The sequence below is a fragment of the Cryptomeria japonica genome, chromosome 10 (genome assembly GCF_030272615.1).
Source record: "Cryptomeria japonica chromosome 10, Sugi_1.0, whole genome shotgun sequence".
Classification (NCBI taxonomy): domain Eukaryota; kingdom Viridiplantae; phylum Streptophyta; class Pinopsida; order Cupressales; family Cupressaceae; genus Cryptomeria; species Cryptomeria japonica.
In genome coordinates, this window is record NC_081414.1 from 248609744 (window position 1) to 248636992 (window position 27249).

The 27249-nt window shown below is 37.3% G+C and overlaps 1 protein-coding gene across 1 annotated transcript; it reads left to right on the plus strand.

Annotated features, from left to right (window-relative positions):
• Positions 1-27249, plus strand: LOC131059863 (ankyrin repeat-containing protein At2g01680). The gene is made up of 3 exons (XM_057992922.2): positions 1-995; positions 15109-15518; positions 26138-27249. Exons 1-3 carry the CDS (start codon positions 614-616, stop codon positions 27008-27010), a joined length of 1665 nt encoding a protein of 554 aa, XP_057848905.2. The 5' UTR covers positions 1-613; the 3' UTR covers positions 27011-27249.

Here is a 27249-nt window from a genome sequence, read left to right on the forward strand (position 1 = left end):
AGAAAGTTAAGTTGAGGTTTGGGAAGAAGATATATTAAAAATTTCCTCTCTCTGACGTAGTAAATCGATTTGTAGGCCATGGACGTATAAAGATCAATATGGAAGTAGGTCTAATGGCGATTATCTACGAAAAGTCGAAATATTACACAGCCAACGTATATGCGCATTAGTCCAGCGTCTTCTGTAGAGGAGGGATCTGTAATACTCCTTTTCTGTAAAACATTTTTTATTGATTTCTTGGAAGGAAAGATCTGAAGGCTCTGTATGGTGCTGCAGGAATAATTTATTATTTAAAACCGGGTGCTTTGGAATGTGGAATAATTTTATAATTTTGGCTGCACAGTGCACAGGCGGCGGCTTAATGGCAGTCATGTTACTCGACATGACATAACAAAATATTCTCATTGTGTTATGAGAAATGCCAGCTGCAGAATTCCTTATAATATTTTAATCCCGGCCTTTAATTTGCAAATTCGTCCTGTTTTCTGCAAATCTCGCTTGCCTGTAATGGAATTTGCTCGGCTTTATACCTACGGGGCGGGAAATCGGAGTGCTTTGTTTACTGGGCGGCCGCATTAAGGGAGGGGAAAGGTTTCGGTTTCGAGTCCCGGGAATGGAGCAGGAGGCACTTATTCCCACGAAGAGGTTGTTAAAGCAGGTCACATGGCAGCACAAGGACACGGAGTTGCACGCGGCCGCCAGGGCTGGGAATTTGGAACGAGTAAGGGGGATTTTGAGCGGGCGGTCTTTGGATTCGCCGGAGGCATGTGACCGTGAGGGTGAGGTGATCATGGAGATTGCAGACGGGAAGGCCCAGCGGGACTTGATTGCCGCGCAGAATGACTTGGGAGAGACGGCGCTTTATGTTGCGGCAGGGTGTGGTCATCTGGAGGTCGTCAAGGAGCTTGTCAACTATGTTGATTTGGAAGCCGCCAGTTTGAAGACGCGCAGCGGCTTTGATGCTCTGCATATAGCGGCCAAGCACGGTCATTTGGGTAATCCCACTTGACTCCCCGCTAGAATTTTGTTGTTTTGCAGCAGCTGCATTATGTCCACTGGAAAGATTTTATGGATGTTGAATCCGCTTTAGCGCCAAATAAAATTCAGTCTCTTTATTTCTCGTTTTTTCATTGTATCTCCCCCATATTTTGCCCACTTGTGTAAAATTATCTCGGAGTATAATGGTTTTGTCCTGGTTCGCAAGCCTTTCAGAGGTATCGAGTTCATTTTTTTGTTTTGAATGAAAGAAAAGTGTTTGTACTGATGAAACTTGCGGCCTATGGAATAAGTTCAGGCATGTTACCTTTTATGTTCGTTGGTGGAAGTTCCTGTCCATATTCTGCCCTTTTGCTTTTGCCACTGATGATAGTTTTGCTGGTTGAGTGCACAACTAGAACCTAGAATCATCCTCAGATTATCATCACCTTCCCTGTATTGGTAGCTCTAGACTTATCACTTTCAACTTTAAGACTGAATGGCCCAAATTACACAAAGATCAGCCTAAATTCGTCTCAACAACGCCAACAAATATCAATTCGAATCCTATCCCCAATTTCTTCTCTACCTAGAACATCGGGAAAGTAGCTGCCTGAGCTACTTTTTGGGTTTTGAATTGAACGGGAGAGGACTCCCTGCTCGACCAATCCAACACCCAGAAAGTAATTAGGTCTTGAGATTTCAGGGAAGGACTCTTCCCTCGATCAATCCAACACAAGAGGAGTCCTCGCTCGAGCAATCCAATTGGATAGGACTTCGTAAATCTATCAGCTCAAAGAACGATGACTACCCTGTTCAATCAACGTAAATGGGAGAAAACTCCCAGCTCAACCAACCCAACAGGAGAGAACTACTGCGCTTTATCAATGTCAACGGGAATGGAATCCCCTGATGTGGGGAAGAGAGAGGAGAGGAGCGGGAAAAGGGGTGAGGAGCAGGGAGCAGGAAGAGGGACTCGGATCTGTCAAGGAGGTTATTTATGCTCTTGACCGCTAGTTACCTACCAATGCAAATGACCAATTTGATGCCTGGAGTAGTTCCCAATCCCCACGGAATAATGCAGTTGGTTGGTGATTGGACTATCCACGCTGATTTAATAGTGTGGATGAAGGGTAAATGAATGTCAATTTAACGGAAGAGGACTGCACCGAGGAGATGAAGGACTTGACCATTTCAGCTTTGACATAAATAAAATTAAGTTAAATATAATGCAGCTGTAATGTTCATTTGCAAATTATTCTATTCTATTGAATCCCAGATGGCAGTGTACAAGATGGAGAAATCCAAGGAGGTGGATGGATCTTTTCTCTAGTGTTTTGGATTTGCCTAGCAGGCTAAAACTTAACTGATCCATCTTGTCATTCCCATTCAAATTTGTGGGGTTTGATAATTAGAATAGAATGGATTGTTGCTGTGTACCATGTAGATGGTTGATTTGGAATGCATATATTACAGGAAAAACTAGATTCCTTTTCTTACAAGCATACACGACCACAACAATCAATTTCACATTTTGAAGTAAGCTAGAGTAGTTCTTAAATTACAGTCAACTGTGATTATTACTATGCATAGCTAGTATTTGTGCTTTTGATCGAATATTCTCAATGCCATTTTTTTGCTTCATTTTCATTACCTGTTGTTAGTGTAGTGCTGCATTTTTTATTTGCTCTTGTTCTTCCAATTAGTTTATAAGAGGACTGGTGCAAGACACTGCCAACTTTAGAGACTGTAGTCAAGCAGGTTAGGCATGAAAATCTCCACATTTTTTCTTCCAGCCTAATACATTATTCTTGTACAACTCTGCTGGGCAACTTCTTGTTCACTTTTCAGTATACATCTTATGATATAAAGGGGAAGAAGGAGAGACTGTAAGGAGGGAAAAAGAAGTTTTGCAAAATAAACCATCTTTTTTGAAAGTACCACAGTTTCCCTCAAAGAAACAATTACTCAGCAATATATTTATGCAGAAGAGTTTCTAGGAATGATGATGAGAGATGGCATTGGAAAGAGAGCCTTTTTTGTTGTAGCCACATATCCCATCATTACATCGCAGGGGTATCAGATGATGAAGACTCAAGAAATTGTCCTTAATTAGCTTGCATGCTTGGTTTTCACTAACTAGGTAGACATAGAACAAGAATAGAACATTTCTTGTTCTCTCGATTGGGTAAGTGATAGAATAACTAAAAACATCTAGATAAAAAATGTGAATGCACTTGCCTTTCACACTACCAAAAATTAGCTTACCTATAGCCCAGAAGATCATAAATGGGCACCTACACAATAGATACTTAGGGTAGAATCTATATGATTGGAAAGTAGATTCTTGCATAATGAATATATGCTCAAGAGCAAAGGATAGTGTGTGTATATAATCCAAATATGTTGTTTCTTAAGACGAAAGGCAATGGTACCGGTATTGCACCGAGTTTTAGAAATGGGAATTGAGAAATGTAGAAGATAGTTTGCAGGAGAATAATGATCTTTCTCTGATCCAAAAAGTGGGGTTATTTCCAATGATATGATCATATAGGAAAACACCTAATGAAATGTCAAAATTACTTTCGAGAACATATATATTTGTTCGAACTTAATGAAAAAAATAATTAGATTTCAAGTTCTCACCTAGATGTAAACCCAGATTTGCTTATTCTCCAACATTTCTTGGGAGTGAGTGCGTAATTTGATTTGATCCCTAGGCAAATTTTATTTTCTGTATTAAGTAATATACATGATTATATAATGACACATGAAATGCTTCACATAAGACAACGAAAATGCAATTCATTACATCAATATCCTATATTAAGATGCATTACAACTACCATCAGGCATAAACATTAATCACCACAATGTCAAAATGCCTAATGCCATAGATTCAAAATTTAAATTCAGTCCAAAATAAGAACATGGGAATACAAAATTAAAGAAACAAGCACAAGCTATGTTCCACGGAGTTTCGGGGACGGGGACGGTAGGGGATGCTGGGACGTGTTTCCGGCATAGGGGTACTTTTGGGTCATTTTCAGGGGGACGGCTGTTAAAAAAATAGGGGTTTTTTTTACAAATATAGAGAATTTTCAAATATGCATATCATAACAATGGTAAAGCATTCATCATAGACATTAATACATTGCATTAGACTTGAATTGAGATTTCACAAGAGAATTGACAAACATTTTACCAAAATTCAAATGCTTTTATCAATCATTGCCAACAAACATATGTCATAAACATCCATAATAGACATAAAATGATAAATATTAAATATTAAACATCCATAACTATGAGATGACATAAATTGTAAATAGAAAAGTTAAAACATAGAAGTCCATAATCAGCTTGTCATATTCCCGTGTAGACAACAGGCAATGATTAGAAACATTAAACAATACATGTACATAAATATATATATATATATATTCAATACATAAATTATTTTTACCACTTAAAATACGTTTTATCTTAACTAGTAATAAAAGGATGCGTCCATTCCCAAGCCACCTCCGGAATAGACACCATGTTTCAAAGGGAATCGCGTGGTTTCAAAGAGGTATAAAACCGCACCCCAAGGAAACACAAGAGAGGGGGTGACAAGGAGAGAAGGACAAGGAGAAGCATCCAACAGGTAACTTCGTTACTCAGTAATAATATTTATTTCAATTTTCATAATTTATGATGCCTAGACAACCATGAGGATTGCCCTGGGAATGCATCAGTCAGCAGACGATGTAAAAGGGCTAGTCGCTGGTTCTTCCTAGCGATGAAGAACCAGCACCTAGTAAGCATTCCTTCCCATCACCAGTAGGCTGGTACGTCCCCAGGCCAATCCGCTCAAATGTCGAAATGTTGAAGTATGTTTTGTGCAAGTTGTATTAAATCTGTTTTCATTCCTCATATAACAGTAATTAATATAATTTAACTAGTGACCCAGATTAATTGCTAAATCGGTTCCATGCCTAAAAATGTCTTACCAAATGAACTAAGCACATCTATAATGTACAAAAGGGTAAAATGAACTTAATCTTTACGCTAGCTAGGTAACTTGCAATATCAGGTTTAGAATGCTGCATTAAAATACACTTTAGTGATAGATAAAAGAATAAAAATAATTCATTCATTCTCAGACACAACTAATATGTAGAGAAAAGGAATGCTAATTAATGATAGTCATGTTTTTGCAATTAGGCACAAATATAATGAATTAATCCCTACAAATTTATATATAATGGATAAATGTTAACCAACTAATATAGTCATGAATCTATGTTTTATGTATGCATTTGTTATCTTCCTGATATCCTCTGTTTGTTAGTACATTCAAGATAATGAGTGCAAGCCAGGGGTATGCTGGGCCCATCCTCAGGTGGCCCTATTAGCCCTAAGAGACGGGATGGGTTTGGATGGGTAGCCCAGGCAACCTGGAAAATCCTCAAAATCTAGAATGGGTCGTGTATGTATTTTGTGCTGCAATAATTATGCCACCGATCTAATATTATTGTTGACATATAAAATAAAATATCTAAATGTTGCAGGAAACCATAATTTCCTTTTGTGGCCCTAAATCCAACCTTCGGTGGATAGATCAGGCCCTAATTATCAGAAAGGCAAGGCAGGTACATCAAAGGTTCATTACACAGTTGTCTATCATAATGTCAAGATAAACTAAGAAAATTTATGGCTGTCCATAATCAGCACATGGTAGGTCTAAGACTAAGAGTCTAAATCAAGATCAGAGCTAGAGTCTCTGTCTGAGTCACTATCAGTATGAGGGGCTATCTCCTCAACCAATGGAACCCCAAGCAATCCTAGAGGTGTCTTGTCCTCCTCAACCTGCATAGCATCTTTAGGATTGACATCCCAACGTAAGGCTGGAGTTTGACGATACTCAGGAGTCTGGCGATCCTGTAGCCGCAATGCACTGTGAATAGCCACTAACTTCTCCGATCGTCTAGAGGTAAGGTGGTTCCTCTTGACTGATTGGATGAAGCTATATGTGGACCAATTCCTCTCTGCAGTAGAGGAACTGGCAACCTGTGAAAGAAGATGAACGATAAGTACTCTTAGATCTGGTGCATCTCTACCATGCCATGTCCACCATCCAATAGGGTCGGTTTGAGCTAATGTAGCTCTATCTGATCTCGCCTCAGGTTTGGCAAACGTTGGACCATGAAGATTAACAAAATTAAGCCACTGTGTGCGGAGTTTGGTAGATTCATCTTCATTATCCATTTTTGAAATTGCCTTAAAAGGGCTATCCTTCACCTCTTCATCACTAGATGGAGGCACTCCCCCAAGTCTCGGTGCATACCATTTGGGATTGAGAGCATAGGCTGCCATGTGAAGTGGGTTGTTCATAATGTTCCACCTGTTAGGGTTTCAAGCAGATCCGAAGCAAATATGAACTAACAATTATATGCAGATTTAAATACAAAAGATAAAGAAATAAAACAGGACACAGATAACACAGAGATTTAACGTGGTTCACCCAGAATGGGTTACGTGCACCATACACAGCTGTCCAATCTTTCTTATTATCCAGCAAAAAAACAGTACATCAACCTTACAATGCCTTAAGCATCCCAGCCGCTCCACACCAAACAATCTCCCACTTGGAGACTGATACTACACAACATCACTGTACATGCAACATCCGTTGGATAAAACACTAGGACTCGACTGGTATAAATTCCACAATTATCAATCAAGAAGACCAACAAAAACTGATGAAGAAATCAGCTTCTCCTGTGGAACTGCCTTCGTGAACATATCGGCAAGATTCTCACTTGTGTGAATCTTCTCAAGCCATAACTGACCCTCCTCCAAAACAGTCCGGATGAAGTGGTACATGAGCTGAATGTGCTTTGTCCTTGAATGAAAAACAGAGTTCTTCGCAAGATGAATGGCACTCTGGCTATCAGTATACAATGGACGATCCTCCTGTGTTTGACCCAATTCCTCCAGAAAACATTGTAACCAAATCATCTCCTTGCTGGCTTCTGTAGCAGCAACATACTCAGCTTCAGTGGTTGAAAGTGCAACAACCTTTTGCAGCCTAGAAATCCAACTGACTGCAGTTCCCCCTATAGTAAAAACATACCCTGTAGTACTTCTTTGTGAATCAATATCACCTGCCAGATCAGAGTCACAAATCCACTCAGAGCAACATTAGATCCTTTGAAACATAATGCCTTCGTAGTGGTTCCTTTCAAATACCAAAGGATCCATTTCACAGCATTCCAATGTTCTATATTTGGATTACTCATAAACCTGCTCACAACTCCCACTGCATGTGCAATATCTGACCTTGTGCATACCATTGCATACATCAGACTGCCAACAGCTGATGAATACGGGGTGTTAGACATTTTATTAACCTCTTCCTATGCCTTTGGGCACATCTCCTTAGTCAATTTGAAATGACTAGCCAAAGCTGTACTAACTGCTTTTGCATCCTGCATGTTAAATCTTTTCGACACCTTCTTTATATACTCACTTTGGGACAAATTCAAGGTTCTATTTTTTCTGTCCCGTGTAATCCTCATATCGAGAATTTGCTTAGCTGCACCCAAATCCTTCATAGCAAATGACTTGGCTAATTTCTGTTTAAGATTATTTATATGTTGCATGTTAGACCCAACAACACGCATGTCATCAACATAAAGCAACAAGGTAATATAATTGCCATTATCCAATCTCTTAAAATATACACAATGATCAGAATGACATCTATGATAACCGTGTTCAGCCATAAAACTATCAAATTTTAAATACCATTGTCGGGGTGCTTGCTTTAGGCCATACAAACTTTTCTTCAACCTGCACACCAAGTTCCCTCATATCCCTGTGGTTGCAACATGTAAATTTTCTCCTCCAAATCTCCATGGAGAAAAGCTGTTTTGACATCTAATTGTTTAAGATGTAAATCATCTGCAGCCACAAGACTAAGTACAGTTCTAATTGAAGTCATTTTTACAACTGGAGAAAATATTTCATCATAATCTATACCCTTTTTCTGTGCAAAACCTTTTACCACAAGTCTGGCTTTATATCTTTTCTGACCTCCTTCCTCCTCCTTCAGCCTATAAACCCATTTGTTAGGCAAAGCTCTTTTTTCTGCAGGTAAAGGGACTAAGCCCCAAGTCTTATTTTTCATCAAGGAGTTCATCTCCTCTTTCATGCCTAGCTCCCACTATTGTTTGGCATCCACCTGCATTGCTTCTTCATATTCTTCGGGTTCACCAGAATCAGTTAATAAAATGGAATACAAAGAAGGAGAAAATCTTTCAGGGGGTCTACTTGACCTCGTAGAACTTTTAACACTTGCAGGAGTTTGTGGGACAATCTGTTGTTGCTGAGCATCAGGTACCTGTGGCATTTCATTTTCAGGAATCTCATCCAACACCACATATTCTTGTTTGTCCTGTTCATGCTTCTTTTCCTGCATTTGTTCTTTATACGTAACCTTCTCATTGAATATAACATCTTTACTTCTAATTATTTTCTTATTTTCAAAATCCCATAACCGATAGCCATATTCATCTATCCCATATTCAATGAAGGTACATTTCTGAGATTTAGCATCAAGCTTGGTTCTGTTTTCTTTATCAATATGGACAAAAGCTTCACAACCAAAGGTTTTCAGAAAAGAATAATTTACCTTTTTTACCAGTCCATGTCTCCTCTGGAATACCACCATCTAAAGGGGTTGAAGGTCCTCTATTTATCAAATAGACAACAGTATGTACAACATCTGCCCAAAAATGTAAGGGCAATCCAGCATGCAATCTCGTGCTCCTCGCGCGTTCCATGATAGTCCTATTCATTCTCTCTGACACACCATTTTCCTGTGGAGTTCCTGGAACTGTCTTCTGCTTTCGAATCCCATTTAAGGAGTAGTAATATTCAAATTCTTTGCTGCAATGCTCACCTCCATTATCCGATCTGAGACACTTCAACTTTTTTCCTGTCTCATTCTCAACAAAGCTTTCCATTTCTTAAAAGTTTCAAAAACATTTGATTTTTGTTTTAGGAAATATACCGATGTTTTTTTGGTTGAGTCATCAATAAAAATAACATAATAACAAGAGCCACCAAGAGATGATACTTGAGCCGGTCCCCATACATCTGAATGCACAAGCTGTAACTTCTCACTCTTCTTCTCTTTCCCAACCTTGCGAAATCTGACTCTTTTCTGTTTACCATAAACAAAATTTTCACATAACTCTAAATCAATCTTCTTTAGTCCTGGCAATAGATTTTTGGAATCGAAGGATTTTCATCCCTTTCTCACTCATGCCCAAGCCTATGGTGCCACATTATCGAATCTGTTCTTGCAACATCTATTGTTGTTGTCCCTGTAGTAACTTTATCTGTAGCAGCTAGGGTAGAGTAAGTGTTACCAGTACATAGATATAATGTGCCTACCTTCGCACCTTTAGCTACTACTAATGATCCTTTAGTGACTTTCCACATACTGTCTGAGAAGGTAACTATGCAACCTTCACTACCTAGTTGCCTTGCAGAAATTAAATTTCTTCTTAAATTAGGAACATGTCTTACCTCCTACAGAAACCAGTCATTTCCATTCTGCAACTTGATCTTTATCTTTTCTTTTCCAACAATTTGATAGGGCTCATCATCACCCAAATATACCTATCCAAAATCACCTTGAACATAATCTAGAAAATATTTTCTATGGGGTGTAGCATGAAATGAAGCCCCAAAATCTATTACCCAAGAATCATTAACATTATCCAAACATAAGATTAAAGCATCTTGTAAAGTATTACTTGCAATATTAGCTTCTTTACTGTCATTTTCATTTTTGTCTCCTTTGTTTTTCCGAGACCAACAGTCTTTCTTTAGATGACCAGGCTTTCCGCAGTACTAGCAATTTTTCTTTCCTCTAGATTGAGAGCGTCCTTTCTTTGACTTCCCTTGTGACTTTTCATTCCCAGGGCCTTTTCCTCTTTCTTTTGATCTTCCTCTGTTCTCCACATTCAAAACACTACTCGATGATGTTGGAGTCTCACCTGTGCTTTTCCTTCGCATTTCCTCGCTTAGGATAACACCAACAATATCATCAAATACCAAAGTATTTTTACGAGAGACAGAGTTACTTACAACCATAACCAAGATATTCCAGCTTTCTGGCAAAGAACATAAAATCAAGAGAGCCCTAACCTCTTCTGCAAAGGTAATTTTTACTGAAGACAGTTGACTGGTAATTGTATTAAATTCATTTAAGTGCTCTGCTACAGATCCTCCCTCACTCATTTTCAAATTAAACAAACGCTTCATAAGAAATACCTTATTCGAAGCCGAGGGTTTCTCATACAACTTTGCCAATGTCGCCATCAAATCTACAGTCGTTTTTGCTTCTGTTATATTGAATGCTACAGACGGTGCAAGGCACAATCGAATGGATTCCAGTGCCTTTCTATCTAAAATGTCCCACTCTTCATCTGACATTGTGGTCGCTTTCTTTGCCTTTCCTTCCAATGGCCGCCACAAATCCTTTTGATATAGGTAATCCTCCATCTGCATTTTCCATAACTGATAGTTCTGGCCGTTAAACTTTTCGACCTTGAATTTGGAATCCTCCATTGCTCCCACTCAAATCTGAGAGTCCTGCCAATTTACAGAAAACCTCGCTCTGATACCAATTGTTAGGGTTTCAAGAAGATCCGAAGCAAATATGAACTAACAATTATATGCAGATTTAAATACAAAAGATAAAGAAATAAAACAGGACACAGATAACACAGAGATTTAATGTGGTTCACCCAGAATGGGTTACGTCCACCATACAGAGCCGTCCAATCTTTCTTATTATCCAGCAAAAAAACAGTACATCAACCTTACAATGCCATAAGCATCCCAGCCGCTTATAACATGCGTTTTTAGGACAAAAACAAAGTCGGCCTTTTTAGGGTTTTATTACAATGTCGGTTTTCATCAACAAAAAAAATACCCCAAATTTTTTTTTTTCGGTGGCTGTCGCCCCCGAACCCCTACCCGAGGCCCGGCCCGGCCCCGGACCCCAACAAGGATATGTGCTGAGTGTACAGTACTTTACTGATCAATCACTACATTTCAACACCACCACTACGTCACAATGGGCCTAAGATGCTCCTCATAAAATCCCAAAGTGGGGTCCCTGCTATAAATAGGTTGCTTGATCTGCCCAAGCATGCTATCAAAGGTCTCATATATCTCTCCAAGGTTAGGAGAGTTAGTATCAGCGTATCTAATCAGATGAACAATAGGCTCAATGAAGGAGCAAATGTATCTGCAAGTGCAAACAAGTTACAAGTTAGAAAATTATGACATATGAGGGGCCAACACATATGACAACTTTGAACATTTGTTTATAATATGATGATCGTGAGACATGGAATGGTATACCACGAGCAAAAAGAAATTTGGCAATAGAGGCTTCAACCTTATCTCGTGCTTGTATGTTAAACAAATCAGCAACATTAGTTTCTCTCTTAGTCTTCTTTGCCTTTCCTCTACTAGAAGTGGCACCCTCTCCCCCATGACAAGCGTCATCCATTGAATTTGACACACTAGGTTGCAAAGTGATACTCTCTATTGAAGTCCCTCTACTTAATGCTTCCCCCTCCATATGCAGTCTAGTTGCCTTAATTTTTTTGAGCTTGAGTTATTTTTTTGCAACCCCTCACCCCTTGACCACCTAACCACAAAAGATGGGAATAGACCCTAGTATAGCTGCCCCTATATTGTTTGTGGCACAAATGACACTCACATACTCTGCTACCCCCTGAATTTTTTTACATACTCTGCTACCCCCTGAATTTTTTTTCTTATCTTTGTCAACTCTTGTAGCAAATTGTAATAGAGGTTTTTTGGGGTTGAATGGGCCTTTTGCAAACTCTTTGAGGATTTGGGAAGTACATTCAAATGGGTATGGGGCTGTGGCTGAACTTGCCCCTGCTCCATTCATAGTTCACGAAGTCTCCCCAATGGCTGCCCCACTTCTAGTTCTATGTCTAGTTCTTTGAATTTCTTCAATTTCAACTTCTTCATTCTCACTATCACTACTCTTACTACCACTCCCATAGCTGCTCATGTTTTTGTTTGTATGAGAATGTCAAATAGAGCTGCAAGTTAAAAAATAAACAAAATAAACCCACAATGCCCTCCCTTATTGTTCAAAAAATTGAAAAACACTTGGAAAAAACTTGAAAAAATCTAAAACAAATTACAAAAACAAATGCAAAATGAAAAACATACCTCTAGTGGAGTAGATTTGATGGCCTAAGCTCCTCTTTCACCTGCTGTTCACTCCTTAACCAGCTGCTTCTTCTCTTCTTGCTGCTCTTTTCCTATTTTGCAAATGTCAAAATGAGTGTCTTTTTATTCCTTTAGTTTGTTTTATGCATTAGATTAGGGTTTGTTATATTTTAATATTTATTTGGGGTCTTGGTGGAGCCAGCCGAACTGTCATATTCCCATGTAGACAACAAGCAATGATTAGAAACATTAAACAATACATGTACATAAATATATATATTTTCAATACATAAATTATTTTTACCGCTTAAAATACGTTTTATTTTAACTAGTGGGAGTAATGAAAGGACGCATCCATTCCCAAGCCACCTCCGGAATAGACGCCATGTTTCAAGGGGAATCGCGTGGTTTCAAAGAGGTATAAACCCATACCCCAAGGAAACATGGAAGAGGAGGTGACAAGGAGAGAAGGGCAAGGAGAAGCATCCAGCAGGTAACTTCATTACTCAGTAATAATATTTATTTCAGTTTTCATAATTTATGATGCCTAGACAACCATGAGGACTGCCCTGGGAATGCATCAATCAACAGATGATGTGAAAGGGCTAGGTGCTGGTTCTTCCCAGCGATGAAGGACCAGTGCCTAGTAAGCATCCCTCCCCATCGCCAGTAGGCTGGTATGTCCCCAGGCCAATCCGCTGAAATGTCGAAATGATGAAGTATGTCTTTGTGCAAGTTGTATTAAATCTGCTTTCATTCCTCATATAACAATAATGAATATAATTTAACTAGTGGCCTAGATTAATTGCTAAATCGGTTCCATGCCTAAAAAATGTCTTGCCAAATGAACTAAGCACACTTGTAATGTACAGAAGGGTAAAATGAACTTAATCTTCACACCAGATAGGTGACCTGCAATATCAGGTTTAGTATGCTGCATTAAAATACACTTTAGTGACAGATAGAAGAATAAAAATAATTCATTCATTCTCAGACACAACTAATAAGTAAAGAAAAGGAATGCTAATTAATGATAGTCATGTTTCTGCAACTAGGCACAAATATAATGAATTAATCCCTACAAATTTATATATAATGGATAAATGTTAACCAAGTAATATAGTCATGAATCTATGTTTTCTGTATGCATTTGTTATCTTCCTGATATCCTCTGTTTGTTAGTACATTCAAGATAATGAGTGCAAGCCAGGGGTATGCCGGGCCCATCCTCAGGTGGCCCTATTAGCCCTAAGAGACGGGATGGGTCTGGATGGGTAGCCCAGCCAACCTGGAAAATCCTCGAAATCTAGAATGCGTCGTGTATGTGTTTTGTGCTGCAATAATTATGCCACTGATCTAATATTACTGCTGACATATAAAATAAAATATCTAAATGTTGTAGGAAACCGTAATTTCCTTTTGTGGCCCTAAATCCAACCTTTGGTGGATAGATCAGGCCCTAATTATCAGGAAGTCGAGGCAGGCACAACAAAGGTTCATCACACGAACCTCTTTTATAAATTAAAAATGTGTTTTTTATTTATTTTGGACTTCAAAATTTTCTGGGCCGTAGGGGACATCCAGCTGTCCCGGGGACAGTCGGGGGACGCCTAGGCGTCCCTTGGCTGTCCCGGGGACAGCTGGCCGTCCCCTGCTTCCCAACAGCCATCCCTGAAACGTACCTGGTGAATTTGCCAAAAAGGGGACTCCTAGGAAATGGCAACTTCCTGTCCCCGCATCCCTGTTTCGTCCCCAGTATTGGTACGAGGCAAAAAATGCAGGGGACGCGTCCCCGTGGAACATAGAGCACAGTGGTCACTCCTCTCCTAAGTCACTGCTTCCAACAGCATTACTATTATCATCTATATCAAAATCATCATCATCATCTAGAGCATAAACAATAAGCTGGAAAGTGATAAGTATTCTCCTTTCCTTGAAATTAACTTACTCTCCTTTACTACTCTCGTTCACTTGTTATTTTCTCTATTATTTGCTCTACCATTTGTTGATGTTGCTGTTCTTTTGTTTTACTGTAGTTGGAAATTTTCTGGCCTGGTTAGATGTTTCTGCAGCTTGTAGTTATGGCACAGGAGTTTCCTTGGCGCAATTTCCGTACCTGCTCTCTTTCTGGATGAGAAATGCTGGAAATAATATTCTAGGGTTTATAGGGAGATCTAGAAAAGTCACCACTCTATCCGTTTAATGACTAATTTGTGATTAACTAGGGGTCCTGTTAGTTAAGCCCATTTTAGGTATATATAAGGGAATTTAATCTAAAATGGAACTCACTACGAGGAATAAGCATTTACATAAGGGGTTATCAGGGCCCAATCAAGGTTCTAGGACACTTTTTGAGCCTTTTTACTTATATAGCTATTGGTTTCTATATCCAGATGACTTTCAAAGACCCTTTATATGAAAACCAGTTTTGATAATGACCTTTTTGACCCTAGTACAACTAATGTACTGAACTAAGGAACTTAAAGAGGACATAGTCAGCTAGTGGAGACATTTTAGTCCTTTGTTGTATCAGGAGAGGCTTATGCAGTAAAAACCAATGTAATTGTTTGGTATTTCTGGCAAATGTTCTTATCCGTTTATTTTAATGCAATGCTGATCCAGTAACTCCCCTTTAAATTTCTTGGATGGTTGTGGCCCTGTAGGAACCGTCAAGAAGATAATAAAAATAATGTTATCATTTTTAGTGCTTGATACTTTTCATCTGTGCACTCAACTTGTCTTGATCCAGTTCCTATTCATTTATGTACTGAACTGTTTCAAATTGATAAAATAGAAAGTGAATAGCACATATGCTACAATGTGGACTGCTTATTACTTGCTTATGTGCAGATATTGTTGTGGAGCTTTTGCGTTGCTGCCCTTCTCTTAGTATGACAACTGATTTATCAAATTCAACTCCACTCTATTCAGCTGCTATTCAAGGTCATCTGACTGTTGTTAATGCACTTTTGGAGGCTGATGTGAAATTGATAAAAATTGCAAGAAGCAATGGCAAGACTGCCTTGCATTCTGTTGCTAGGCTTGGCCATCTTGAAGTCATGAAAGTGCTTTTGAACAAGGATCCAGAGCTTGCCACTAGAAAGGATAATAAAGGGCAGACAGCCTTGCATATGGCTGTTAAGGGAAAGAGTGTTGATGTGGTTGAAGAACTAATAAGAGCTGATCATTCTGTTATTAACTTACAGGACAAGAAGGAGAATACAGCTTTGCACATAGCTACTAGAAAGTGGCGGGATCAGGTATTTATTTCATATTGTTTTGTAAGTTATTCAATTCTTTGATTGTAAAATTGATTATGCTTTCTCTATAAAAAATTGATTTGAACTCTAGCAGTAACAAAGGGTTTTACTTTAGCTCTTTTAAGTTTTAACATAATAGCCATAGTCTGCAAACTCAGACTCGACTTGGACTTGGCAGACCAAAACCTTCTGACTTGTATCAAATAAATCTATAAAACATGAAAGAAGTGTTATTAGATTTAAATACAAATAGATCACAAAAATCACAAAATTACATCATCATGCAAATGTATTAGCTAGCTGATAACTAGTATGAAGTCTTTGAAAATCATCATTAATTACATATCCAGGCAAATTACAAATTACAAGATTTTATGATTTTCTTTTTCCTATTTTGGTGAAAAATTAGGGATAGGTTGTAGTCTTATTCCTACTCCTTGCACTCGAGTGCCACTCCTGACTTGGCCTAGAAGGCTATACCTGTGACTCCACCCTAATACTAGATGGCATTGATTCCTCCTTTGCCTCATGTTGGACATTATTTACAATGATGTCCTTTAATCCAAATTCTCTTGCTTTTGTAGCACCTACACCCTCCATGGCTTGTCTCTAGAAATCAGTAATATCATCTTTTGTCAAAATGAGGTTCTCCTCATCTTGCCTATCACTATAGGGATCGATATGATTGAAGTCTATAAGCTCTTGTCCAAATGTGCTCACCTTTCTTATGTGAAACTAAAGGTTGTATTGCGGAAAAATTAAGACACTAAGATGTTGAGTCAACTTATTGCATTTCTTTGTGTAAATAGACTGAAACAAATTCCAAGTGCACTCATATCCAAAAGCCCTACAAGGTTGAGACAAAATTTAGAGGGTTGGCACATGAAGATTTGGGGTATTTCCACCCCAATCTTCCCACCACTAACTTGCAAATAAGATATGCAAAGGTTTGTAAGTTTAGAGGGCTGGCTTTTGCAAATTTGGCTTATTTCCACCCCATTCTTCCCACTACTAACATGCAAATAAGTAATTCAAAGGTTTGTAAGTAAGCAATAATACTAATTGTAAATCTATTCCTATTCCCCTTGTATAGTTTTGGATGGCTTCTTTGGCTCTATCCACGGCCTCAGAAATATTTCATTCAAGTGCAAAACCAAAAGCTTTGACACCTACAGGTACAAACAAATTAAAATATATGCCATTAAAAATTGAAAATAAAGGATTCAATTTGAAATAGTTGAAGTTTGAAGTTGCCTTGATGATCTTTGCAACTCTTTTTGTAAGGTATCATAAAAAAATGTCTTTGCCATTCTTTTTTGCCATCAATCTTTTTTGAATATGTTGAGTCTAGCCATGTTTGACTCACAACCATCCACTTCAATGTTGTTAAGAAACTAGTAGTGCTTTGCAATGTTAGGAAGTTAGTTTCAAACCTTGTGACACTCAGTTGTACAAGTTTTCCCCCCCTGGTGTGACTGTAAATGTATTCTATGATATTTTTGTCATTACCTATAATTAGTCTCACCCAATCAATTGTGCCTTTGTCCAAAAGAAGGTTAAGGAAGTAGGTGGCACACAGGGTCCAAAAGATTGATGAATGTCTCTGCTGAAGCAATCTTCCAACTACCATGTATACTATTGTACTGTCATTTTAACCTGCACCACTTTTTCTATGCTCACCTCTAAGACGACCTCCTCCAAGTTTCCAACATTAAGTTAAAAGTTTCTACTTCTTTTACTTTGTTAGATGCATCAACTGATCTCAAGAAAACCATGTCACTATTTGAAGCTGCTAAAAAATTGACGAGGGTGCAATTCCATCCGTTTATCTATTTGAAAGAATAGTACATCCAAAGTTTTGTCATTGCCTCTTTTGTTATTCTAGAATTGATTTTGCATTTACAACAACATTTTGGAGCAACTTTCTACTTAAGTCTCTTGGAGATGGTGCTTTGTATCCTTTCCCTATAAATATTAATGTTGTCACCGAATTCTCAAGTATGGTCTCTTCACCATGCTGAAGAGGTTGTAAAGCTAGATTTGCACATGCCTTATTTGTTTCTTGGTGCACCTCTTTGTTATATCTTGTACCTTGTTGAAGCAAAAGTTGTGCTCTAGGAACATTTCTAGTTAAAAAAAGCCTTGTGATTGGACTTTGCTTAAACTGGATGAGGTGAATGAACGCTTGTCATATCTACTTCTGTTTTTTGTGGAACATCAGTATTAATGGCTTCTTTTGTCCTCACTCTCTCTAATTTCTTCCCATCCAACAATGCAAGATTGGTTGCTCTCTTGTTTTATTACTTTCATGGATTTTTAATTCAACTTCATGTTGTGGCAATGAATACATGCAATATGATACTTTAGGCAGTTGATACCTCCATTAAGCTTCTTAGAGTGGAAAAGGCAAATTACATTCCTTGATATTGGTTCCACTGTGGCATATTTCAAAGCAGACTCTTGGCTTTCAATAGGATGGCTTCCCCTACCTGATTCTAAGCTTCATGCAAACTAGGATGCCATTGTATGCTATACTCCAACATATTTAAATACCCCCAAAATAGTAATTTGAACATGAAAAATAAAATGAAATTCATATACTATGTATTTCAAACAAAATATGATAATTGAATAGCAACGCCATTAATTAATTTAATGAAAATAACAATTTTTTGACCTTAAAGCATAAAATACTCTGTTAAAGGAAAACACTAGCAATTTCATTCAGAGAAAATAGCATAAATCAACAATAAAATTAATGTAAAATTGTAAATCATATTTACAAACCTAGTATTAACATTCTAGAAAGAATTTACATGCTTGGAAAATAAAAGAAAAAATCTAACTTGGAAACCTGAAATTCCTCAATTTTGCTCTTCAAATCCACTCTAAATTCACTCCAATTTGCTCAAGGATACAATGTTGTGTGAGAAAGATGTGCGCGATTGGGAATTTATAAAGAAGTAAGTACTGTGTTTTTTCTACATACAGGTTGCATCTTTGTGTTTTTTCTTCATCCACAAGTTTTGGTGTCAGACTTGCTCTGGACTCACAGCTACTCACGTGAGTTTGGTGGCAAAACTCCTCAAAAGGTTGTTGCTCAAACCCCTACAAATAAAAATGGTGAAAACTCATTGTGACAACTTTTCTGTGAGTACTTGATGACTCACTAAGGGCTCAATAAATCTATAAACTATGATAATTATAAGAGTATCAAAATGAGGTTTTTCTTTGTCAATTTTAAAACCTTATCCACCCGGCTTTTCCAATTTCTTTGTATCACACATTAATATGTCTTTCGAGCATTTGAACTCAAGTCTTTGCTATGAAAGTCCCATTGATTTGCCTCTTGAACTGCTTCCAAATGGAAGAGAAGTGTTATGGTAAAAACTAGGTTAGAGCTTGTAGAGAACATGGGGTGGGCTTGGGTCCTTACTATGGTTAAACTCAAATTCTAACTCTAGGTGTTCCCATGGGCCTTACCTTCTAGGGATGAGACTTGGGATTATATTGTGAAACTGATCGTTCCCTTTTGCTTGTCTCAAGTGCTTTGATCTTTATCTATCATGTTGCCTATAGATGATCATGTTGAGCTTTATCTCATGATTTGTTGCTTGGAGATAACTGTAAAAGCAAGGTGACTGTTGGTGGAGGAAGCATAAGGGGCCATTCCTGGGGATCAATTGAACCAAGTGCAAGATTCTTATCACGGTTGATCAAGGAATGGATGGAGGCCAATGTGTGGCTTATGACAACCCCAAAGAAGAAGAGTTGGCCAACTGAGTAGAGAAAAGGATCTTCAAGGGAATGATGAGTTGTCTGCACATGGACCAGATGGCAGAGCAACCGGAAGCTAGATCAAGAGGATCAATCCTAACTAAGCATTCTAAGGACAAATATCAGCTGTTGTTTCAAACTTTCAACTTTCAAGATTAAATATTGGCTGTGTAATCTGAGACCAACAGTCTATAAATGAAAGTTAGAACAAGAGAATTATTTTTTATTGATATTTAATTTAATATATTTCTAAATTATAATTATTTAGCTCCAAATGTTAATGTAATCAATTATTTCTTTTTTTAAATTAAAACAATAAATATTAATTGTTAAAATCAAGTGCGCATTTATAATTATCATATCTCGGTGTATCCATATTGGGGGTTTTGAAAAATAGCCATATCTGTATCCGTACCTGTATCTGTGTCCATGCAACCTTGCATTGTGTGGTCTGCACTGCAATGACATTGCTTTGGGGGATGATTTCTATATCTGAAATTGTTCTTGTATCAGAGGTAACTTTGAATTTGATTTTGAACCTCCTTCAATAAAGCAAGATAACTTTGGCTCGTTCACTTGAAGACTTGTTATCTATATCAAAGATTTGAAAATATAAGAAAAGACATCAAGGGTAGGATATAATTTGTTTCGTAGAAGAAGGCCAAGAAGAACATGACTCCCCAATACAATGAATAGACAAAAACCATAGAAATGTCCATTGTGTGGAAGTAGCAACAAGTGCATGTGTGTATGCATGTGCCGTATTTCTTACAAAGTATCTTTTATTCTTTGGTACTTAATTCATCTCAATATCTCATTAGAGATAATGCTTTTATACATCAGATAAATTCTTTGTTAAATAATTCAGACATCTATTTATGCCTTGCTAAAAGTGGCAAGAGACAAAGGAATAGAGTTCAAGAAATCTATAGCCTTCCTTGATGTTGGAGCAAGCATTAATTTTGCAAAAAGGAAACAGTTAAGGATTTTGGCTGCATAATCCCTAACCAAGGCAAATTGAAACCATGAACGGGAAAATCATGTTATATTATTTCATTACAGATATTCTAGTTCTTATAGGCAAGCATACTATATTTACCAATTTTGTTCAGATAAATACAGAAGGAAAAATAGATGTACCAGTCCATATACACTTCAGATGTACCAGTTCACCATTGAAGGCAAACCTTGTATAGTTCCAAGAATTAGCAATTTATTTATTAGAGATTTTGTTAAAGCAAGTTGGGTTGAGCCTAATTGTAATGTCCCTTTTTGGGATATTCTTGATTTTTGCCCTAAAACAATAATTCCAACCTAAGATGAGAATCGCATTATCTTTATAAATACAACTTTGTCAAAAATGATGAAATTTTATTATAATATTCAACTCATAGTTCTATGACTAATTCTGAAAATAGAACTTATCTTGGTTTTCTGTAATAATTCTCCTTCAAACTGTGATGATAATAGCTTTGCCAAATATCATATATCATAATATTTAGATCAATAAATCAGAGCGCGATTCTCAAAATCAATCATATTGTGAATTCTTCGGAAATACTTCAAAATCTGCTGAATTAGAGGCTTTTGTCCCTAACTCAACAGTGACAATACCAAGTGTTTTTGCCCTTAGTTTGCCAAAGAGTGTGAAAGGGTTTCCATCCTTCCAACTCTTAACCCACCTTGGAGGGTTTTTGTCATCCTTGACCCAGATTTGTGTTTTCGTCCAAACTTGACAAGAGCATGTAAGGGTTTTCCTCCTTCCAATTCTTGCGAGCTTGGAAGGGATTTCATCCTTCCTATGTGCAAGACACTTTCTCAAATTCAAAACTGATTGCTTGATGTATTTGCTAGATTATTGCTGATTGCTTGATTTCTATTATTTGATATTTCTTGTTGGATTGATGAGTGAATGTTTGAATGATCCCTTAAATGATTGATGATTGAATGAATTGATGCTTGAATAAATGATGTTTTAATGTTTGCTGTTTGAATAATGTGATGCTTGAGTGGCTGATGCTTGAATAGTTAATGTTTGAATAGTTGATGTTTGAATGATCGATTGATTTGCTTGATTGTTAAATTGTTTTCTTGATCTCAAGTTGAATTGATGATTGATGTGGATTTGATCATTGTTTGCTTGATCTTTTCAAGTCAATTGTTTGCTTAATCTTTTCTGGTTGATTGTTTGCTTGATTTATTGAGGGATTGATGATTGCTGATTGCTTGAATGATGCTTCTTTGATTGATCTCCCCTTGATGCTTTATTGGTGAAAGAGTCACCACCTTTCACAAGAATTGGGTCACCCCCCCTTTGTAAGAATTGAGTCACCACCCTACATTGCTGCCTTTTGAAATAATCATTTATTTCCAAATTGATTGATTGCTTCCTTCATGTCCTCTTCTCATAGAATGATCTCTCCTTTATACCTTAATCATTCAATAGAATTATTTTTTGGTATCCCAAAGGGGTATCTCCCAGCGACCGGTGGGCTTCTCTTAAGTTTCCATTCCGGGCGAGAACTAATCCCCTCTAGGCCACGCGAAGACCAGCATGGGACCCCCCATGTGCGCGGCTGGGTAAACTGGCTTGTTAGTCTGGACAAGGCTTGAACCTGCATTGATCGTCTGTCTATCCAACAGACCGACCAACTGGTCTACACCCCGGGGTCTATTTTAATTTATTATTAAATCCCATTTCAAAAACGGGACATTACACTAATTTGAAAGAACTTGTCAAGCATGAAGAAAGGTTTTATGAAAAAAGAACAAAGCATAAATTTGGCTGCGTCTATTCTGGCTCCAAAACGGACCTTTCGTACAGCGTGTTAGTGACAGGTTAGTCAATCGCAGCCGTTAATTGCAAAATCGACGGTGTAAAACGCGCGACTAACATGCGTGTTAGTAAATCCGTACTGTCGTTTTGGAGCCAGAATAGACTTGTCCCATAAATTCAATCATTACTAATGCAAGCTCCTCCTAGTGTGTAGGAATAAATGCAGCATTGCTAGACTTGATAGATGGAGCATGCATAGATCATCCGCTTGAAAAAAGGTCGCTAGATAGTCCAGAAGCTAACATTCCTATAATTAATAACAGGCCAATTCAAGTAAAATAGATTGAGTTAAATAAAGAATATTGTAAAGAAGTTCAAAATCAAGTTGATGAATTACAAGCAAAAGGTTTGATTAAAAACCTTCTTTTTAATATTCTTGTTATTGCTTAATTGTTAGAATTCACGTAGAAATTAAAAGAGGAAAGACAAGAATGGTAGCCAATAACATACCTTTGAATACTATTAGTGTGGATATCAAATGGCCTATCCCAAATAAAGAACAGTTGATACAAAGTGTGGCTGAAGGCAAACTATTTAACAAGTTCAACTACAAGTTTGGGTATCACAAAATCAAGATCAGAAAAGGAGAGTCACAAAACAACATTCACAACTCCAAAAGGGTTTTATGAATTGTTGGTCATGGTTTTTGGTCTGGAAAAATACTCCAACTCAGTTTCAGCGATGAATGGGTAAGTTTTTTCTTGATTTTATGAATTCATTGCTAACTATATAGGTGCTTTTCTGGTTTTCAAATTCTTTGATAACATAGAAGAACATTGCCAACATCTCCAACAATTTGCAAGACTGGTCCATTGGCATGGCATCAGATTCAGCATTGATTCTAAAAAGAAGCAAATCTTCCAAGATGAAATAGAATTTCTAGGAGTGATTATTGGAAGTGGCAAATAAAAATGCAGTCACAAGCTTCAGAAATTATTCATTTGTTTCTTGACACATTTTGTAGTCTTGAACAGTGTCAATGATTTTTAGGATGTATAAATTATGTACAAATGCTCTTTCCTAACATTTCAAAAGTTTATAAATCAATAAGGGATGTTATAAAAACAAAATCATTCAACTGGACATAAAGCATTTCAGCTGCATTGAAACTAACACCTTGTTTCGTCGGATTATTTATTGTTCAGATAAATGCTTTCCAAAATAATTTTTCTGCAATCTTGTTAAAGGATAATGGAGGTAAAAAATAACTCTTTATGTATAATTCAGTCCACTTCAAGAATCATGAGCTGAATTACTTTTCTTCAGAAAAAGAGATTCTTGCAATCGTTAGAGTAGTTGATAAATGGTGCGATCTTCTCTTGCCAGAATTTATTTTAGCAGGACATGATAATAGAAGTTTTAAGTTTTTTAAGAACAAGGCAATTGGAGCATAACTTTGTCGAGGACACTACTCTTGATGGCAAAGTCTTTTGATGCAATATAATTTTGAAGTCTATTTTATTCCAAGAAAACATTTTTTTCTGTCCGATGCTCTAACATGGGAAATGAAGCATATCAACATGCTTCAAGGAAGAAATCCAAAATAATATATTTCAGATAAAAAATGGGAAGAATTATTTAGCAATCCAATATATCTTCCTCAATGGGCCAATAAAGTACAATTAGTACAAGATCACAAGAGTTGGCTCAGAAATCATCCTTGTACTGACATCAATAATCTTGCATTAGATATTGTAGCTATAATTTTTGTATCCTTCCAAACACTCCCAAATGGAGTACATGAACCGTTGTAATAATAAATAATTAAATATATGTTAGACTATGAGTGGATGAAGCAATCCTCCCTCGGGGATTGTCTCGATCTACACCAACATTCTTCAAAGGCATCAGATGTATCATCGGGCCAGATATTTGGGTTCAAAGTGTATTGTAATTAAATTTCATAGTCAGTCTCTGGTCAGCCTTACTGATTAATGAAGTTGAAATTGATACAGGTTACCGACTTGAAGAAGAATGATCAAAATTCAAATGCAGAAATATTTTATGCACAGCTAATCTCACCCACAAGTCAAGAGATTGATGAAATCTTGAATAACTGTGAAAAAGGACATCCACCTACCAAGAGCATGACACATATTGGTACAAAATAAAAACAAACATCTAAGGGTACAACCCACAGGCAACTGTTGATCCTTGACAACATAGTTGGCTGTTCTGATTGTTATAATGACCTATGCGGAATAGGTAAAGTACACAGGTACTTTGGTAAATAAGTAGCACGTTATGGCATATTAGGAATCTATTGTACAACACTTGATATGTAGATACCAACACCTGGTAAGTAGTAGGACCTATATCATTGTTGGATTAGTCAAATACTGTTTTCTAGAAGCTTCCTTGTGCCTACATAAGGAGCCATTCAGAATAGTGTAAGGGCATCCAAATTTTTGAAAGTAATCTGTATTTTGCAATTAATAGAGAAGCCTCAGACCACCTGTCCTCAGCAGCAATTCTCTGTTTTTTGAAGTTGAGTTTTGTGTAAGTGTTGTCTTGCAGGCGAGTCAGTATTTAAGCGAAGCTTTCCATTGTGCATAGTTACCTCTAAATATGACTTTGTTTGTTAAGTATCCTCTACAATAGTTACAAAGGCACCTGTTACACAAGAACACCAAGCTTCTGGAATTCATATCCCTCCATTTGGTATCCATGTGTGTTCACATATGCTGTGTTTCTCACAATGAATCTTTTTTTTTTTTGGTACTCAATTTGAGCTCCAACTTCTGCATTTTCATTGTTAATGTCCTGCAAAAAAATTCTCTACGTTTAGAAGTTGAGTTTTGGGAAGTGTTTCTTGCAGGAGTGAGTGCTTAAGCAAAGATTTCCCTTATGCATAGGTGCCTCGTAATATGAGTTTGTTAAGTATTCTCTAAAACAGTCACACAGGCAACTGTTACATAAGATCACCAAGCTTCTTGTATTTGGATCCCTCCATTTGGTATCCATGTGTGTGTGCACACATGTTGTATTTATCACAACGAATATTTTCTTTGGTACTCAATTTGATCCAACTTGTGCTGTTTTCATTGTTAATGTCCTGCAACAATTCTCTATATTTTGAAGTGGAGTTTTATGAAGTGTTTTCTTGCAGGCTAGTCAGTACTTCACCAAAACTTTCCATTGAGTGAGTATTTATTATTAATTATTAAATATGACTTTGTTAAGTATCCTCTATAACAGTGACACAGGCACACGTGACACAATAACACCATGCTTCTTGTGTCCGAATCCCTCTATTCAGTATCCATGCGTGTTCACACATGCTGTATTTCTCACAATGAATCTTCTTTTCTTTGCTACTCAATTTGATTTCTAACTTCTGCAGTTTTCATTTTTAATGTCCTCGCAGGCAATTGTTAGGAATAGTAACTTGAGTGTGGAACAGGCAGGCTAGCCAGCACCTATGTTGTGGCACAAACATTTTGTCGTTTTCCCATTGTTCGAGATCACTTTATCATTTTGTATTTTGTTGATATCATGTATCATTGATGCAAGGTTAAATGTCGAAGCTAGTTTCAACTTGGATTACTTAAAGCTGGCCTAAAACTGCTGTTTATTTAACGAGTCCAACTAAGATAGCTGATCTCTTTTTGAGTTGAGGAATCGAAATTTAGATTGCCAGTTTCACCTATATCAATTTTCGGCTAATATGGATGGTCCAAGTCTTGCAAGACAGGTCTCGTTTTTTTTTTAGCATGTCGACAAAGGAACTCTCTGAGTCTCTGTTGATTTAATTAAGCAGCAGAAGGAACAGGATAAGGCAAAATCTCGTTCTCTATGAGATGCTAATTTGTCTTTCTTTTTATAATAAATGTGTATGAACTTAAAATTATTTGAAATTATCTAACTAGGATCATATCCAACTAGATTTCCATTTTTTCTCCTTGACTGAAACTACTGTCTTGAGTCTTGCTTTTATTACATGAACCTTAATTTATATGCAGCATACATACAGGTGTACTGAGAATATACCTTTTCTTTGGTGCAGATTGTAAAAGAGCTATTGTCATGCCCTGGCATCAACGTTAATACTTTGAACAAGTCAAAACAAACGGCTCTTGATATTGCAGAAAAATTGCCATGTACTGAACATGCATCAGAAATAAAAGATGCATTGCGAGAAGCTGGAGCTGAGAGTGCCAGAAATATAAACCAACCAATAGACAGAAGAGAACTAAGGAAATCTGTTAGTGATATAAAGCATGATATGCATACTCAACTAATACAGACTGTGAAAACAGATAAACGAGTCACTGGAATTGCAAAGGAGTTGAAGAAATTGCATAGAAAGGGGCTAAATAATGCCACTAACTCTGTGACAGTTGTTGCTCTTCTTATTGCTGCAATTGCTTTTGCAGCTATATTTGCTGTGCCTGGCCAGTACATGGGTCAGGGCCCTCATGCTGGGGAAGCTATGGTAGTCCGTAAGCTAGCATTCCAAGTATTCTTTGTCTTCGACTCACTGGGCTTGTTTATATCCCTAGCTGTTGTGGTAGTTCAAATAACACTAGTTGCATGGGAAACCAAGGCACAAAGGAAGGTGGTTCTTGTAATTAACAAACTCATGTGGTTGGCATGCGTTTGCATTTCTGTCTCTTTTATTGCATTAGCACATATTGTTGTTGGTCACAAGGCAAGGTGGGCTGCATTCGCTGTAACAGCAATAGGTGCATCATTTATGATAGCAACTTTGGCAACCATGTGCTACTTTGTCTTTAGGCATCAGATTAGAAAGTACAGAGAGCATTCTCAGAGGAAGATCAGGAAATCCACTCAAAGTAGGTCATACTCATGGTCAGTTTACTCATTATCAGACTCTGATATGTGTAAGTCTGAATATGAAAAAATGTATGCATTATAGAAATCTTCTCAACAGTCTCATCATATTCTATATAGAGAATGATGCCAGACTTAATATAAATATGTATAGGCAAGTAAATTGCATTATGAAGGTTAGGCATCAGTGTTCGCTTGTATTTTAAAGGGTTATAATTCAGAAGAGATATAGATTTATTCTGAGCTAGAATATCAAAGTTAATGTATTGGACTCAATGTTCGACTCGTTTTATTAAGATCGTTTACAGAGCCTCATTTACTGTA